The sequence below is a fragment of the Malus sylvestris genome, chromosome 11 (genome assembly GCF_916048215.2).
Source record: "Malus sylvestris chromosome 11, drMalSylv7.2, whole genome shotgun sequence".
NCBI lineage: Eukaryota > Viridiplantae > Streptophyta > Magnoliopsida > Rosales > Rosaceae > Malus > Malus sylvestris.
In genome coordinates this window covers 29,897,063-29,911,486 of record NC_062270.1, presented here as the reverse complement: position 1 = coordinate 29,911,486, position 14,424 = coordinate 29,897,063, and the positions used below count along the sequence as shown (strand labels likewise).

Here is a 14,424-nt window from a genome sequence, read left to right as displayed (position 1 = left end):
AAACCCAAAAATTCGACACCCTGGTCTCTACTTCTTTGACACAAAATAACCAGTTATCCTTCCTTCATCACCCAATTCCATCTCCAACTCCAATGCGAGCTCAGCCAATTTTCCCATTTTCTCCAATTGATTTATGTTTGAAAAAAAACTTCCATATCCTCTTATTCTAGTTAAATTGCAACTTAGTTGGATGTAGCCTACGTGCAGGCAGCATGATTGAATCGCAATTTTAGTCCTATGGTGTAAGATTGAAGAGCAATAAGAAATATGCAGATATAAAGAACAAAGAACACAAAGATATTTTCTTCAACACATGAAGGAAAAAACCCTTGGGCACACATCCACGCAATTGCGAATCCACTAAGGTAAAAAGAACCTTTACAGTACTCAACAAGACATGCACTTACTACACTCGAAGATCTATTTTGTACTTTTGTTCTTTTAGTACACCGTCCTTAGGTTGGGGTAGGAAGGCAACCCTTACCTCATCTTTTTTCTTTCTCCTCTTTACGCTTTTGTTTGTGTCCTACCCTCTGCAACCTATGGTTATCGGTTTTTGAGGTAAGAGTCTCGGTCGTCCTCGCCGTTTTTCTGGCGTGTCTTACTGGTTTTATCTATGGTTTTCCTGTTATGTTACCTCCCCTATTTTCTCCTCCTCCTTGTTGCCCCTGATTCTCTTTCTAATTCCATTTCTGCAGCCTTTTTCCCTCACTTCTTTCTTCCCTTTTTCACTTACCTACACCTCCATCTTCGATCCCCCATTCACCAGGTTTTGGACTCGATATCGGATGTAGATCTCTACCCCACTGTCCCCTGCTTTACCGGCATGCCGGAAATTTTGGGCGAAATATTATGTAGCTTCCTTCATAGTAAGGGTGTTTTACACATCCCTCTTGGTCCTCCCCACCCTCGTGTTATGTCAACTTGGTTCATTTCTTGCAGGTATGGTGGTTGGTGTTACGGATCTAGATGGCTCGGTAGATTGCACAACTCTAAGATCTGATTTTTGTTGTGGATTTTCTCTCTCTTTTTTGGGGTTAATTTAGGCTTGACTCTTCGCGGATCTTCCTTCATTCTAGTTCATACATGGCTATCATTCTGGTGATTACTGGCAAGAGTTCGGCAGCGGTGGGCTGCGTTTCTGTGATGGATTTTAGGTTTTATTTCTTATTGTCATGTGTTTTCAGTTTCAGGCCTCTGTTGTTATGGAATTGGGCCTCCCACTGTTTGTCTTGGACCGTTAGTTGGCTTTGTAATATGTTTTAAGTTTAACGAAGTTTAGCTCATGTCCAAAATAATAATAATAATAATAATAAAATAAAAAGCTATTATCAGTAGTGCAGGCATGAGGGAGCTGACCTTAGCCTTCTTTACTTTGTTCATTGATTCTAACGGTCTTTGCTTCGTGGGTTGGCTGGTCATCACTTATAAAAGCATGAACGACCAAATCATATACGCATCTATTCCTATCACTGTTCATTCATCATATACATGCACATGAAAAATACTAATATAGTTGTTCACGTGGCTAATCTTAGTGTCCTATTGTGACACAAATAGAGACAATCAAGATCAACCCACGATGCTTGTTCGACTAATCCTAGCAATTCTCATTTATAATAATAATAATTTATTATTATCATTATTGTATTTTGTTATGCTTCCAAGACAAGGTCTTTTCTATTTGGGCTTCAAAACATGTGGATGGAAGCACAAGCACAAGAACAAAAGACAATCAAAACCAAAAACGTGTAGTTGTAAACTTTGCATTTCCATTTTCTATTTATGAAGAATCAAAGATGCACTTGTTGACGATTGGTAGAGTTGATAAGAATCGTTATCTTTGCTAGACTAAGGTTCAAAATTTGAGTTCCGTTGCCAACAACCATTCTTGGTGGATGATCTGTATAAACAAAAAAAAAGGCTAAAACTTTATCTGTAAATCCTAAAAAGACTTATGATATGCATGAACTCTGAAATAGGGTACTTTCCTCCTAAATTTTTCGTAACCCTGAAAGGTGCACATATTTAGGCACGACATGAAAGAGCCTTCTTCTTTAGCAGAGTTGGTAAAGTCCCCATATGGTCACTTATTGATGTAACACGTGCCCTGTATCCAGCTTCCTACAAGAACCATGACAAATACCCATGCAAAAATGCTACATTTACCACATATTTATATTATTATTTGTAACATCTCTCTAATAGAGATGAGATCCACATGTGTTGTGGGCCCTACATCTATTAGAGAGATTGTACAAATATGTTGTAAGGTCATCTCCAACTGAATGGGCTATGTTTAGCCCAGTCCAGAGTCATAACCCTACAAAAAATTATATTCAAATTAATAGTGTCAGACCATACTTATATATTATCTTCAACCGATGGGTGATTTTTAGCCCTCTCAATAATTTATTATCTTTAAGTTTGTTCTTTAACTTTATTGGTTATTAAATTAAATTAAACAACCATATTAAAATAAGGTTATTCACACATATTTTGAGTATCACTTGTCGCTAAATGAATAAGCCTCCGCATTTTTTATTTTTATATAATGTTAATAATTTTTCAGATAGGATTTCGAGTGAATATAATGTGAAGAATTGAAATAAAATGAGATAATATAGTATGGAACTGTGAAAATGATGTAGGAACTTATAGAAAAAAAATTTAGAATTTAGAATTTTTTTTAAAAAAAAAATTCGTCCTAAGAAAAAAAAAATCAAAATCCAAGCTGCAAGTTGGGCTCCTCAAATGGGCTGGCTGGTTGGACTTGCCCAACCCAATGGCCAAAGGGCTTGAGTTTGGCCGGTGGGTCCCTTTTTGCTTTTGACCCAGACCTCAATTGAAGATGTTTTTTTTCCTTCTCATTTCGGGCTATGACACAGTCTATAACTCTATGTTCTGATCCATTAGAGATTACTTAAATGTAGCATTACTCATATGTCCACATGTCTAATATCCCACACTTCATGTGCGTGACACTTTACGTGCTTCATATGAATTGACATATCACATAACATTGTACATGTTACGCGTGAGTTGCTATAGCTAAAGAAATCCATCTCTGACACTTGATTAGAACTTTGAAGAACGGAAACATTCAACAATTTCACTTCTTAAGGAAAAGTGCATGTGTCGTCTTTTGAAAATTTTAGATTATTTTTTGCTTCACGACGATGAGCTCGTCTCATATAATTTGATTGATTATAAACAAATTTCATTGAAAAGAAGCAACTTACATATAACATGACATATGTTCACTACTCTAACGTTGCGGTAGAATAATAGAATGACATTAAAAAAGAACTAAACATAATATTGTAATATTGAATTAACATATCACGTGACGCGCGTAAGTTCCTATAGCTAAAGAAATTTGTCTCCGTCACTTGTTAGAACTTTGAAGAACGGAAACATTCAACGATCTCACTTCGTGTAAATATTTGACCAACTTCATCTACTTCAACCTTGCAATTCCATCCTACTTTCCCCAAACCATTTCCAAAGTTTTGTTTATCACATTCTCTCCAAATCCTCATCTGGGTTCTCTTTCTCTTACCTTTGCCCTCATCCCTGAAATAATTTGTCATCCAAAAGTCTCTCTCTCCTGTGCAATTCCAGCAGAAGAGCTATTACTTACGCAACAACAACAAATGGGCAAGTGTCTAAGCAAAAGCAAAGATTCAGAGCGACAACAAAATGGCTATAGGTGGAGGAGGTGGGGCCCACCATCAGAAACTCCATAGCCTTGAAGCTGCTGCTGTTCATCAACGACAACCCGAAAAAGGCGGCCTGGCAGGCCACCAAGAACCCCAACCAGCATGGAAACCGACATTCCCGGCTAAAACCCCAAACCAGCAGCTCAAGGGCCGTCAGACAACACAATTCTCGGAAAACCGTTTGAGGATGTCAGGCTGCGGTACACCATTGGAAAAGAATTGGGCAGAGGCCAATTCGGCGTGACGTATCTCTGCACCGAGATTTCGACCGGCAAGAAATACGCCTACAAGTCGATTTCGAAGCGGAAGCTTGTCACCAAGAACGACAAGGAGGACATCAAGAGGGAGATTCAGATTATGCAGCATTTGAGCGGGCAACCCAACATTGTGGAGTTCGAAGGTTGTTACGAGGACAAGCAGTCTGTCCATGTTTGTATGGAGCTGGGGAGCTGTTTGATAGGATCATTGCCAAGGGACATTACAGTGAGAGGGCAGCTTCTTCGATATGCCGGGCGATTGTTAATGTTGTCCACATCTGTCATTTTATGGGGGTGATGCATCGGGACCTGAAGCCGGAGAATTTCTTGCTGTCTAGCAAGGATGAGAATGCCCTTCTCAAGCCTACAGATTTCGGGTTGTCGGTCTTCATTGAAGAAGGTAAATTTAGATTCATCATTTCATAGTTACTTGCTTGAAAATGCAGTATCCTTGACAATTGATATGATAGCTATAAGGTATTAGGTGAATTATGCGCATCTGCTTCAATCGCGGAATTTGTTTTCATCTGGAATTCAGTTGCATGTTACATGATGTTTCTAGTGATAATGGTACTAAATTCATATGCCCCAAGTCAATGCAGAAGCTAGGTGGGTTTCATAATATATTTGCAAGTTGACAGAAGACTCAAGACCAGGCCATTTTGTTTTAGAAAATAACAAAATGGTAACCAGGGCATGTTAGCTGGCAATTTTCAGACGGTACATATGCACTTTATCAAAACTTGATTCTAGATGTTGAATTTATTACCGTAGACAAACTGAGCCTTAATTATGTTAGGGAATGAAGACTTGAATTGAATTCCATCAGTTTAGAATTCACTGCTTTGGTAATTTCATTTGCTTTGCCATGTTTGATAGACGATGATACACACCACACCAAACATGTTTCGCGTCCATATTCCCATAATGGCCACCATTCTTTTCATGGAACCGAGATGGAAGGAAAAGAAAAGAGCCATACTGTAAATGTTTGATGCAGTTGTATTAGTAACAAGTTAACATCTTTAACTACTGAGGGGAGGGGAGAGATGTTCTTCAATTATTGATGTGTCTGCAGATGTTTTCTGCTGCTTGATCATTCAACAGGAAAAAAGAGGCACATAATGTTTGCAGCCTATTTTCACATATCCGTGTGAGATGGGAGTCCAGACCCGTAAGTTGCCATAGCCATATTGTGCTTACTGAAACACCGTAATTGGAAACATGTATTTTAACACTTCTGTTGAACTGGGGTTTTCTGGAACAGGCCAAAAATTTGTGGTCTTGTGGACCTTCCTAATATGTTGTCTAGTTTCACGGGTTTCATAGTTATCCTTGAGATAACATCATGGAAATAATATTGTGAAATCTTGACATCACTAGATTGTTTGCTTTAGATTTTAGCGTCACATCTCGTCTTTTAAAACTTGAGATGAGTAGATCTGTATTTTCTTTGTAATTTACCGCAGACATATGTACTAAACTTGACAGCTATTGGCCATTTTGGTGAATATTTTTCTATATTGTGTTTGATATGCTTCCGCTTGTAGCATAGCTATTCATATATCTTTCGTGATAAACTCTTGTCAGGAAAGGTGTATCGTGATATAGTTGGGAGTGCTTACTATGTTGCTCCTGAAGTAATGCGATGCAGATATGGGAAGGAAATAGACATATGGAGTACAGGAGTTATATTGTATATTTTACTAAGTGGAGTGCCTCCATTTTGGGCAGGTAAATCACAGTTTTATACTTGTTTTGCTTAACATGATATTGTGTACTGGTTATAGGTTCTGTATTTTTTCACGTTGGTCTAAACGGTTAATAGTTTTCAATGACTGATTCAGAAATGGAGAAGGGGATGTTTGATGCCATATTGGAGGGAGAGATTGACTTTTCAAGTGCACCATGGTCATCTATATCAACCAGTGCCAAGGACCTAGTCCGGAGGATGCTAACACAGGACCCTAAAAAACGTATCACTTCGACTCAGGTTCTAGGTACAAATCTCTCTTTTATTTAATACTTTACTTGGCTTATGTCTAGTAGATTTCTCTAGTAACTAAAACTTTTGTTGGGTCTCCAACTTAGAGCATCCATGGATCAGAGACGGTGGAGAAGCTTCAGACAAACCCATAGACAGTGCAGTGCTTTCTAGGATGAAGCAGTTCAGAGAAATGAACAAACTTAAAAAACTTGCATTGAAGGTATGTTTGTCCAGAGGCTTGCTCACATAGACTACTTTGCATTTTGAACGTGTGATGTATTATATACTGGATCTTATTGTGCTTCGCGTGTATAATTTATGAATGTGGTTATAGGTTATTGCAGAAAATCTTTCTGAAGAAGAAATCCATGGGCTGAAGGCAACGTTTACAAACATGGACACCGACAACAGTGGAACCATCACTTATGATGAACTCAAGTCAGGATTGGCTCGACTTGGCTCTAAGCTCACAGAGGCTGAAGTCAAGCAGCTAATGGAAGCTGTAAGTTATTATCAAATTTTCGATTACCTTTTCCGCATACCTTTTTGCATCCCGCCCAACTCATATTCTGCATTTGCATTTCAGGCTGATGTGGATGGGAGTGGATCGATTGACTACATTGAATTCATCACTGCTACAATGCATAGACACAGGCTAGAGAGGGACGAACATCTTTACAAAGCCTTTCAATATTTTGACAAAGATAATATAGCTGGTAAGCTTTTCTTCCAATCTCTAAGAAATGCGTGCACATTTTGTGGACATTCATTTCCAAAGAACTAGAAATTGTAGGATGCCGCAGTTATTTACATTTCTGTGATAATTGACCTCAGCTCCTATTCGCTCTGGATCCAGTTCTAATATTCTTAACCATGAAATTTGATTAGATTAGGCTTATGAGGGAGCATTAATGATTAACCAGGTAATGTTTTTTGGTCCATTACAGTTTTATCACAAGAGATGAGCTAGAATCAGCAATGAAAGAGTATGGGATGGGCGACGAAGCTACAATTAGGGAAATAATATCCGACGTTGATACAGATAATGTAAATCGGCATCCTCACAAAATTGTTGTTTTTTCCATTATGATGAGTACTTAACTCTGTTGGGATTACAGGATAGTAGGATCAACTACGAGGAGTTCTCCACAATGATGAGAAGTGGAATGCAACCACAGGCCAAGCTGTTCTAGAGTTTCCGTTAACATTTCTCTGACTACTGCAAGCCATATGTTCCAGTTCTACACTATGTATAAATTGAGGTGGACAGTCGCACGAGTGGTACTTCATGCTTGCTGCCAATTGCGTTCCGGAGTTGTTGAAGCTTTTTTTTTTTTTTTTTTTTTGGTTGAACAAATATGTCAATATGTTTTAGGAAATCAATGAAGAGCAAGCTAATTAATTTAGCTCTCGTGTTTGGCTTTGTTTATTTTTTTCAATTCATAAATGAAGAGAAATGATTTTTATTCGTCTTTTTCACCTCTGCACGCTCGTTCTGTTACTGTTTCTTCTGAATTAAACAAATTTATAAAAAAAACCCAATATTAATCCATATGTCAAGATAATTTGCACTACCAGGTCTCTCTCGTCATGCAATGAGCTAGCCTAGCTAGTCTCATTCTTTGTGGAATCCTCCACCAAATTGATAGTAAATGAAAAACGATTAGGGTTGATTAACAATGAAATCCCATAAAATTGAACTGAAATCCTCATCAACCAACAAACAAGGAAGCAAATTAACAAAGACCAGCATCATGCATCAAATGTCTATAAATTCCACAAAATATAGACAATTCTGTTATTACAACCCCCAGCAAATTACTGAGCCTAACAAGCCAGGAGGTTCCAGGAGGTTCCAGGAGGAGCTCGTCGCAAACTTAATACAACAGTAACAAACTCGAGCACGACTCCAAGTCCTCAGAAACCATGAATCTTGATCTGATCCTTCTTAACAATCTTGGCCTGAACGAGAAACTGCAGCACGTTCTTGCGTTGATCGCCTTGGAGCTGAATTATCTTGCCTAGCTCTTTGTCCTGAACCACATTGCCGTTGCAGCAGAACTCTTTTTTGAGGTCCTTGAGGATCTTGCCGTAGCTGAAGTCTTTCTTCAGCCCTTGAACTGTCGTCAGGCACTTCTTTCCATTTCTCTGCTGCACCCTGATATGCACATACTCCTTGGCTCCGGGGGCATCCGCGTCTTTGGCTTCGGAGAAGGGGTCAAAAGCTGTTGGGATCTGAACGTCTAATTCAACCATAAATGTACTTTGCTTTGCTCGAGAATTCTGCAACAAATTCAACTGCACACATCAAAAAAGCATTGTTAGTCCTCCACAAATATTGCTTCAATACCAACAATCATCCAACTTATTCGTACCATGAACACATGAAATTCAATTTACAAAACCATGAATAGATACATATATGCCATTAATTATAAGATGGATTTTCTTTATTTCTTAAATTTATGAAACGGCGCAACTTCCCAAATCGAACATTCTTGGCCAAAGGAGGTGTACACACACCCTTCTTCCAATACACTTTGTAGAAGAAAAAGGAATTCATTTTCATATTAACACTTCAAAATAGTCATACGATAAACCTTCCTAGAAATAAAAGCGTCACGATTTTTTTTTAGCCGCCCATATCAACTCACAACGAAACAATACATGGGCTTTGTTTAAAGGGAGTTTTAACGAAAAGTCCATGGTACTGTTCACTTTAACGAAAAACCACATTTTTAACGAAAAATCCTCCAAAAACCAAACTACTGGGCATAAAAACACTTAGTTTCTCCTTTTTGTCTCTAAGAGTAAATTCTCTTCTGATCCACAGAAGCATCAATATACACAAGGACATGAAGAACATAGTTCAATTTGTTCATGCATGAACTTAATAACATTTGTTGCAAATCAATGATCGATGTCCTAATACTTTCTCTACCAAAAACCAAAAAGTAACAAAACCCATATGACACAGAGGCATCAATAAACACAAAGAATATATATATATAGCATGATATATGATAAGAAAAAACCCCATTAATTTAACTATAAATATAAAGAAAAGAAAGAAAATAATTAATTGAGATGATGGATCGTACCAGAATAATAGAAAGCCGGGAAGGGTAAGGTTTTTTTCTTTTTCTTTTTTTAGCTGGGAAACCTTACCCGACGTATAAGTTTTGGAGGAGACAAGGATGAAGAAACTTGGAGAGACTTCCGGACTTTATATAACCACCAATTCAACAAATCATGGCTAACCTGAGGTGGGTCCAAGAAAAAATAAAACCTGACAACTGGACGGACGAGATCGAGTGTCTGGTAGTGTGAACGGTGAGATCAAGCTGGCGTGCCGGATTAATGGATAATATCTATTTTTTAAATAGTTAATATTTCCAGGGGACACGTACAATGAACGCACCCCAGACTGGCAAAAATTCATGCAAATGCTAGGAAAGCAACTTTATATGTAATGATATATTGTTATCGTTCCGTTTCGGTCTAATAATATATTATTATTTAGATTCATTCGATAAGAAATTGTCGTTTGAGATCATTGTTAATGTGGAGGTCTAATAATATATTGTCATTTAAAGATGAAAATATCACGTGAATGTTTTATATAAGTTCTTAATAAAAAACGAAAGAAATTCGGTAAGAAGAAAGAAAGGTCAAGAGATTGTGGGACCACAACGAAGAATCCAGAATCAAATAATCGAGAACATTTGAGTGGACATAAAGAAAGGAAAGAATCCAATTGGCATATTAAGATACGTAAGAGTTTATGTCATGCTTGCCAACGAATCAATGTTACTATTGGTGGTGGTACCTTCAAGTAAAGACTCCATAAGTCGGGCATATTTTGCCTAATTGGATTCATGTGTATAATCTTGGAATGTTGTTCCTTAAAACTCAAGAGAAATTTAGCACCATCCAAATAGCATGAATCAAATTAGGAGGATCTTTCTGCACCACAAAATATAAAAATATACAAACTCTATTATGAAATGGGGTTATTTGAAGATAGGGCATTAAGTAGTATAAACTCTCGTAACTGGTCGAGTTATAAATTTTTGTAGAAATCTTCATTCTAGTATGTGAAAGCTTGCACGAAATAAGAGTTTTCATGTACAATATACATATCTAGAAAGATTTACCATGATAATACGTAATTTGGGGAACATCTATTGATAGTTGTGGTAACCAAATTTCACTTGCTTTAGAGGGGTGTCACGTGTACCAAAGCAAACCTAGTTGACGGAATTACCCTAAGGGTTTCATCAACACTTAACCTCTGCCGGGTTGAGCATTAAATACACGAAGAGATGTATCTATGTAAGGGCTGGTTTGGTATTGTTGTGTTTTAAAAAAAAAACTGCTGTGAGAATAAGCGGCTGTGAAATAAATCAGCAGACTGTTTGGTAAACTTTTTTGTAAAAGTGATTTTGGAAAAAAAAAAAAAAAAAAAGCAGTTTGATAATGGGTCTTTTCATTAAAGGAGCACTGTAGCTCCGTGTGCTTTGAAAAAAAACCAGTTTTCCAAAGCTGCAAATAGTTGCTTCAGCTTTTTCCTTTGATTTCAGCTTATTCTCACAGCAGCTTCTAAAATAAGCCCTTTTTTTTTAGTTTACCAAACACCTAAAACCCTCACAACTTTTTTTCATGGGTGTTTTTTTTTAAGCACCTCACTCCCAAACCACCCCTAAATCACGCTCAACGGAGGTGTGCCATCATGTGCACCATGCTTCACGTGATGGAATATGTAAAGCAGTACGCTAGGCCACCCCACTCAACAAAGTTGGAAGGCTTTGCGGGCCAAGTAAGGCCTAAGGAGTAGACCTGGCAGTTTCTGACACGACACGGTGACACAACACGAAAATAACGGATTTCAGGTCAACACGATAACTAATCGGGTCATTATCAGGTGACCCGTAAGAACCCGTTATTCTTAACAGGTATACACGCGGGTAACATTATTTTGATAATTTTAAAGTTTAATTACTAAAAGATTTATTATAAAATACAATTGCCATATTAATATATATATAATATATTCTATATTAAATATATAGTTTTGTATTATTATTCCATATAAGTTTTTTTTAATAGTCATTATTTTTTTTAATTATGAGAGTTCCTTATTATCATTACTAGGATAAATTTTACTTAACATGTTATTGTCCAAAATTAAAATAAACTATTATAGAGTTTGCATAGGCAAGAACTAAGAAGACATACATACAAGTATGAAAAATGTGAAAGAATATATAAACACTCGTGATTCATCATTATTTCTCCACTAGTAGATAATGGTTACACTTACATTATCGTTTAGATTTTTAAAATCATCAAAACCCTCATGAATAATGTTTTTTATTTGAGGGCAAAATTAATAAAGTTAATAATAATTATTGTAGAAGTGTAAAAAAATGTAAAAAAAAAAATACAATCACTCATAGTGACAAGCTTTACAACTTTCATGAAGGGGTAAACTTCAAAATCCAACACTATAATCCATAAACCTTAAATTTATATTTAATCGTCGATTGTCATTTATGCTTTGTTCTTCTTACTGAATTTCATTTTTAAAATTTTCTTTTTTGAAAACATGATCATCTGGTGGATGTAAGAAGATGAACAGTTCAGATCTTTAATATCACATCCCTCAACCCCATACGAACTTTGGAATGATGTAAAACCTAATCTGGGTAATTTGCGTCCTTGGGGTTGTACTGGATTTGTTCATAATCAATCACATAAGTTTGGAAAGTTGGGTCCTAGAGCAAATAAACATATCTTTATAAGATATTGTGAAAACTCGAAAGTTTATGTGATGTATGGTGAACATCCAGATGGAGGGAGAACCGAGATTGATTCATGTGATGTGGAATTCATAAAGAATGACTTCCCAAAACTTGGCAATACTGTAAAAAACCTTGATCTCCATGAATTGGAGAAAGATGAAGAACTCGTAACATCTTCAAGCGAATTTGGGGAATTCATTTCCAATTCGATGGTCGCTGAATATGATGTAGGAGGGCTTGATCCGAATGGGAGTAATATATCCATAAACACTCAAGAGAATACGCCTAATGATGGGAGCGTACCCTCTGAAATTCAAGGTCACACAGTTCAAAGAAGCAAGAGAGGCCACATTCCCAAACGTCATTTTGAGGTTGATGAGGAGGCCTACATTTGCATACCTTCAGAGGAAGATGAACCTTATTCTTACAAAGAAACGTTGTCTTCAATAGCCAAAGAAAAGTGGATAACTGCAATGGAGGAAAAGATGATCTCTATGGACAAAAATATTGTTTGAGAGTTAGTTGACCTTCCACCTAGGCGTAAAACCATTGGAAACAAGTGGGTTTTAAAAATCAAACGCAAGGCGGATGGTTCAATTGACAAATATAATGCATGCCTTATGGCGAAAAGATACATTCAGCAATTGGGTGTAGACTATGAAGAGACATTCTCCCCTATGGTGAGGTTTGCCTCTATTCGCCTCATTTTAGCTATTGTTGCTCAACTAGATTTGGAACTTTACCAAATGGATGTTAAGATAGCATTTCTCAATGGAGAACTAGACGAGAAGATATACATGGATCAACCTCTAGGCTTCAAGGCCAAGGGACAAAAGCGCAAAGTTTGCCGCCTAAAAGGTTCTATATATGGCCTCAAGCAAGCATCTAGACAGTGGAACATCATATTCCATAATTTAATCACTTCATTTGGTTTTGAGATGATTGAGGAAGACCACTATGTGTATCTTAAGAAATATGGGAAAAGTATTCTCATACTTTCTTTGTATGTTGATGACATTCTAATAGCGGGAAATGACAAAACCTCCATAGAAATCACGAAAACGTGGTTGTCATCCCATTTTGAGATGAGAATATGGGTGAAGCACATTATGTGCTTAGAGTTAAGATCACGAGAGATCGCTCAAGGAAACTTATAAGTTTGTCTCAAGAGACTTACATTAAGAAGGTACTTGAACGATTTAAGATGGAGAACTCCAAACCCATAGACACTCATATGGAAAGAGGCGCGATATTGTCCTTAGAACAGTGTCCAAAGACTAAGAAAGAGAAAGAACAAATGGCAAACGTCCTTTATGCCTCTGCAGTAGGAAGTCTGATGTACGCAATGCTTTGCACGCATCCGGACATTTGCCATGTCGTGGACATGGTAAGTTGTTATCAAAGTAATCCTGGACAAGCTCATTGGCAAGCCATCAAAAGGATTATGAGATACCTGCAAGGAACAAAAGATTTAGCCCTATGTTACCATGGAAGGGATCTAAAGTTGAGAGGATATAGTGATGTAGAATGGGCAAGCGATAGAGATGAACGAAAGTCCACCTAAGGTTATGCTTGTGTCCTTGGAGGTGGAATTGTTTCTTGGTGTAGCAAGAAACAAACTTGTATTGCTCTGTCCATAATGGAGTCAGAATATGTTGCCCTTGGATCAACTGTTCAAGAAGCTATTTGGCTAAAGATGTTTCTACGACAGATGGAAGTTACAGCTTATGCTTAAGAAGCTGTACTTGTCTATTGTGATAGTACTTCGGCCTTAGCATACACTAAAGATCCTAAGTATCATGGCAAATCTAAGCACATTGATACACAATATCATTTCTTTAGGAACAAGGTTATCAAGGGTGAAGTAGTGTTGAAACATATCTCAACCAGCAATATGATCATTGATCCTATGACTAAACCCATAATTATAAACTCGTTTCTGACTCATGTAAAGAATATGGGTTTATGTAGGGTTTGATGTGTTTTTCTTTGTATTTGACATTATTATTGAATAAAAAGGCATTGAAGTTTTTCATTTCATATTTATTTATTTTTGAAATGATTGTTTACACATCTTTACGAGTGTCACCAAGCTAGAATCCGTTTTTTCACACGAATGATTTACCATGGCTCTGAGATAGCGAGTAAGATGAGACATTTGTGTCATCAACGCATTGGGATGCGAGACTGAACACGTGTATGTTGAACATACCAATATGCATAAGGTAAACGTCGCCTTAGAAATGTCTAAGATGAGACTTAACAGAAGTCAAACATGATATTTGTTTCATGTTGAAGCTTGTAAAGCTGGATATGAGTATCTAGGTGGGCGCCGAGAAGGCGACTAGGCTAGAAGACTCAGGTTAGGCACTTGTGTAGCGACTAGACTAAGATCCATATGGTGTATGTCCAATGGACATGTGACACACTCATTGAAATTAGGATACACCATAGCATACAAATCATACTGTATGTGATATAACCGACTGATAGTGGGAGTGATGAATTGATCCATGCTTCAATCACAGTGTGAACCATAAGGAATCTATACGATTCCACCCTTATGCCCTTTGAACTAAATTTTATGTTAGAAAGATGAGGTTTAATGATCGATACTATAGCACGTTTATCTAAAACGGTCAAGTTCGCTACTG

The 14,424-nt window shown here is 37.2% G+C and overlaps 1 protein-coding gene and 1 pseudogene across 2 annotated transcripts; one reads left to right on the top strand and one right to left on the bottom strand.

The window, feature by feature from the left end:
• Nucleotides 1-3,430: 3,430 nt before the first annotated feature.
• Nucleotides 3,431-7,434, top strand: LOC126590898 (calcium-dependent protein kinase 2-like; annotated as a pseudogene).
• A 287-nt stretch (nt 7,435-7,721) lies between these two features.
• Nucleotides 7,722-9,217, bottom strand: LOC126590897 (protein translation factor SUI1 homolog). 2 transcript variants are annotated; one of them, XM_050256414.1, is made up of 3 exons: nt 9,068-9,217; nt 7,844-8,264; nt 7,722-7,761 (listed from the first exon to the last, which is right to left on the bottom strand). In XM_050256414.1, exon 2 carries the CDS (start codon nt 8,220-8,222, stop codon nt 7,884-7,886), a length of 339 nt encoding a protein of 112 aa, XP_050112371.1. In that variant the 5' UTR covers nt 8,223-8,264; nt 9,068-9,217; the 3' UTR covers nt 7,722-7,761; nt 7,844-7,883. The 2 variants fall into 2 exon arrangements, with proteins under 2 accessions (XP_050112371.1, XP_050112370.1); XM_050256413.1 differs by having other exon boundaries at nt 7,722-8,264.
• Nucleotides 9,218-14,424: the final 5,207 nt, after the last annotated feature.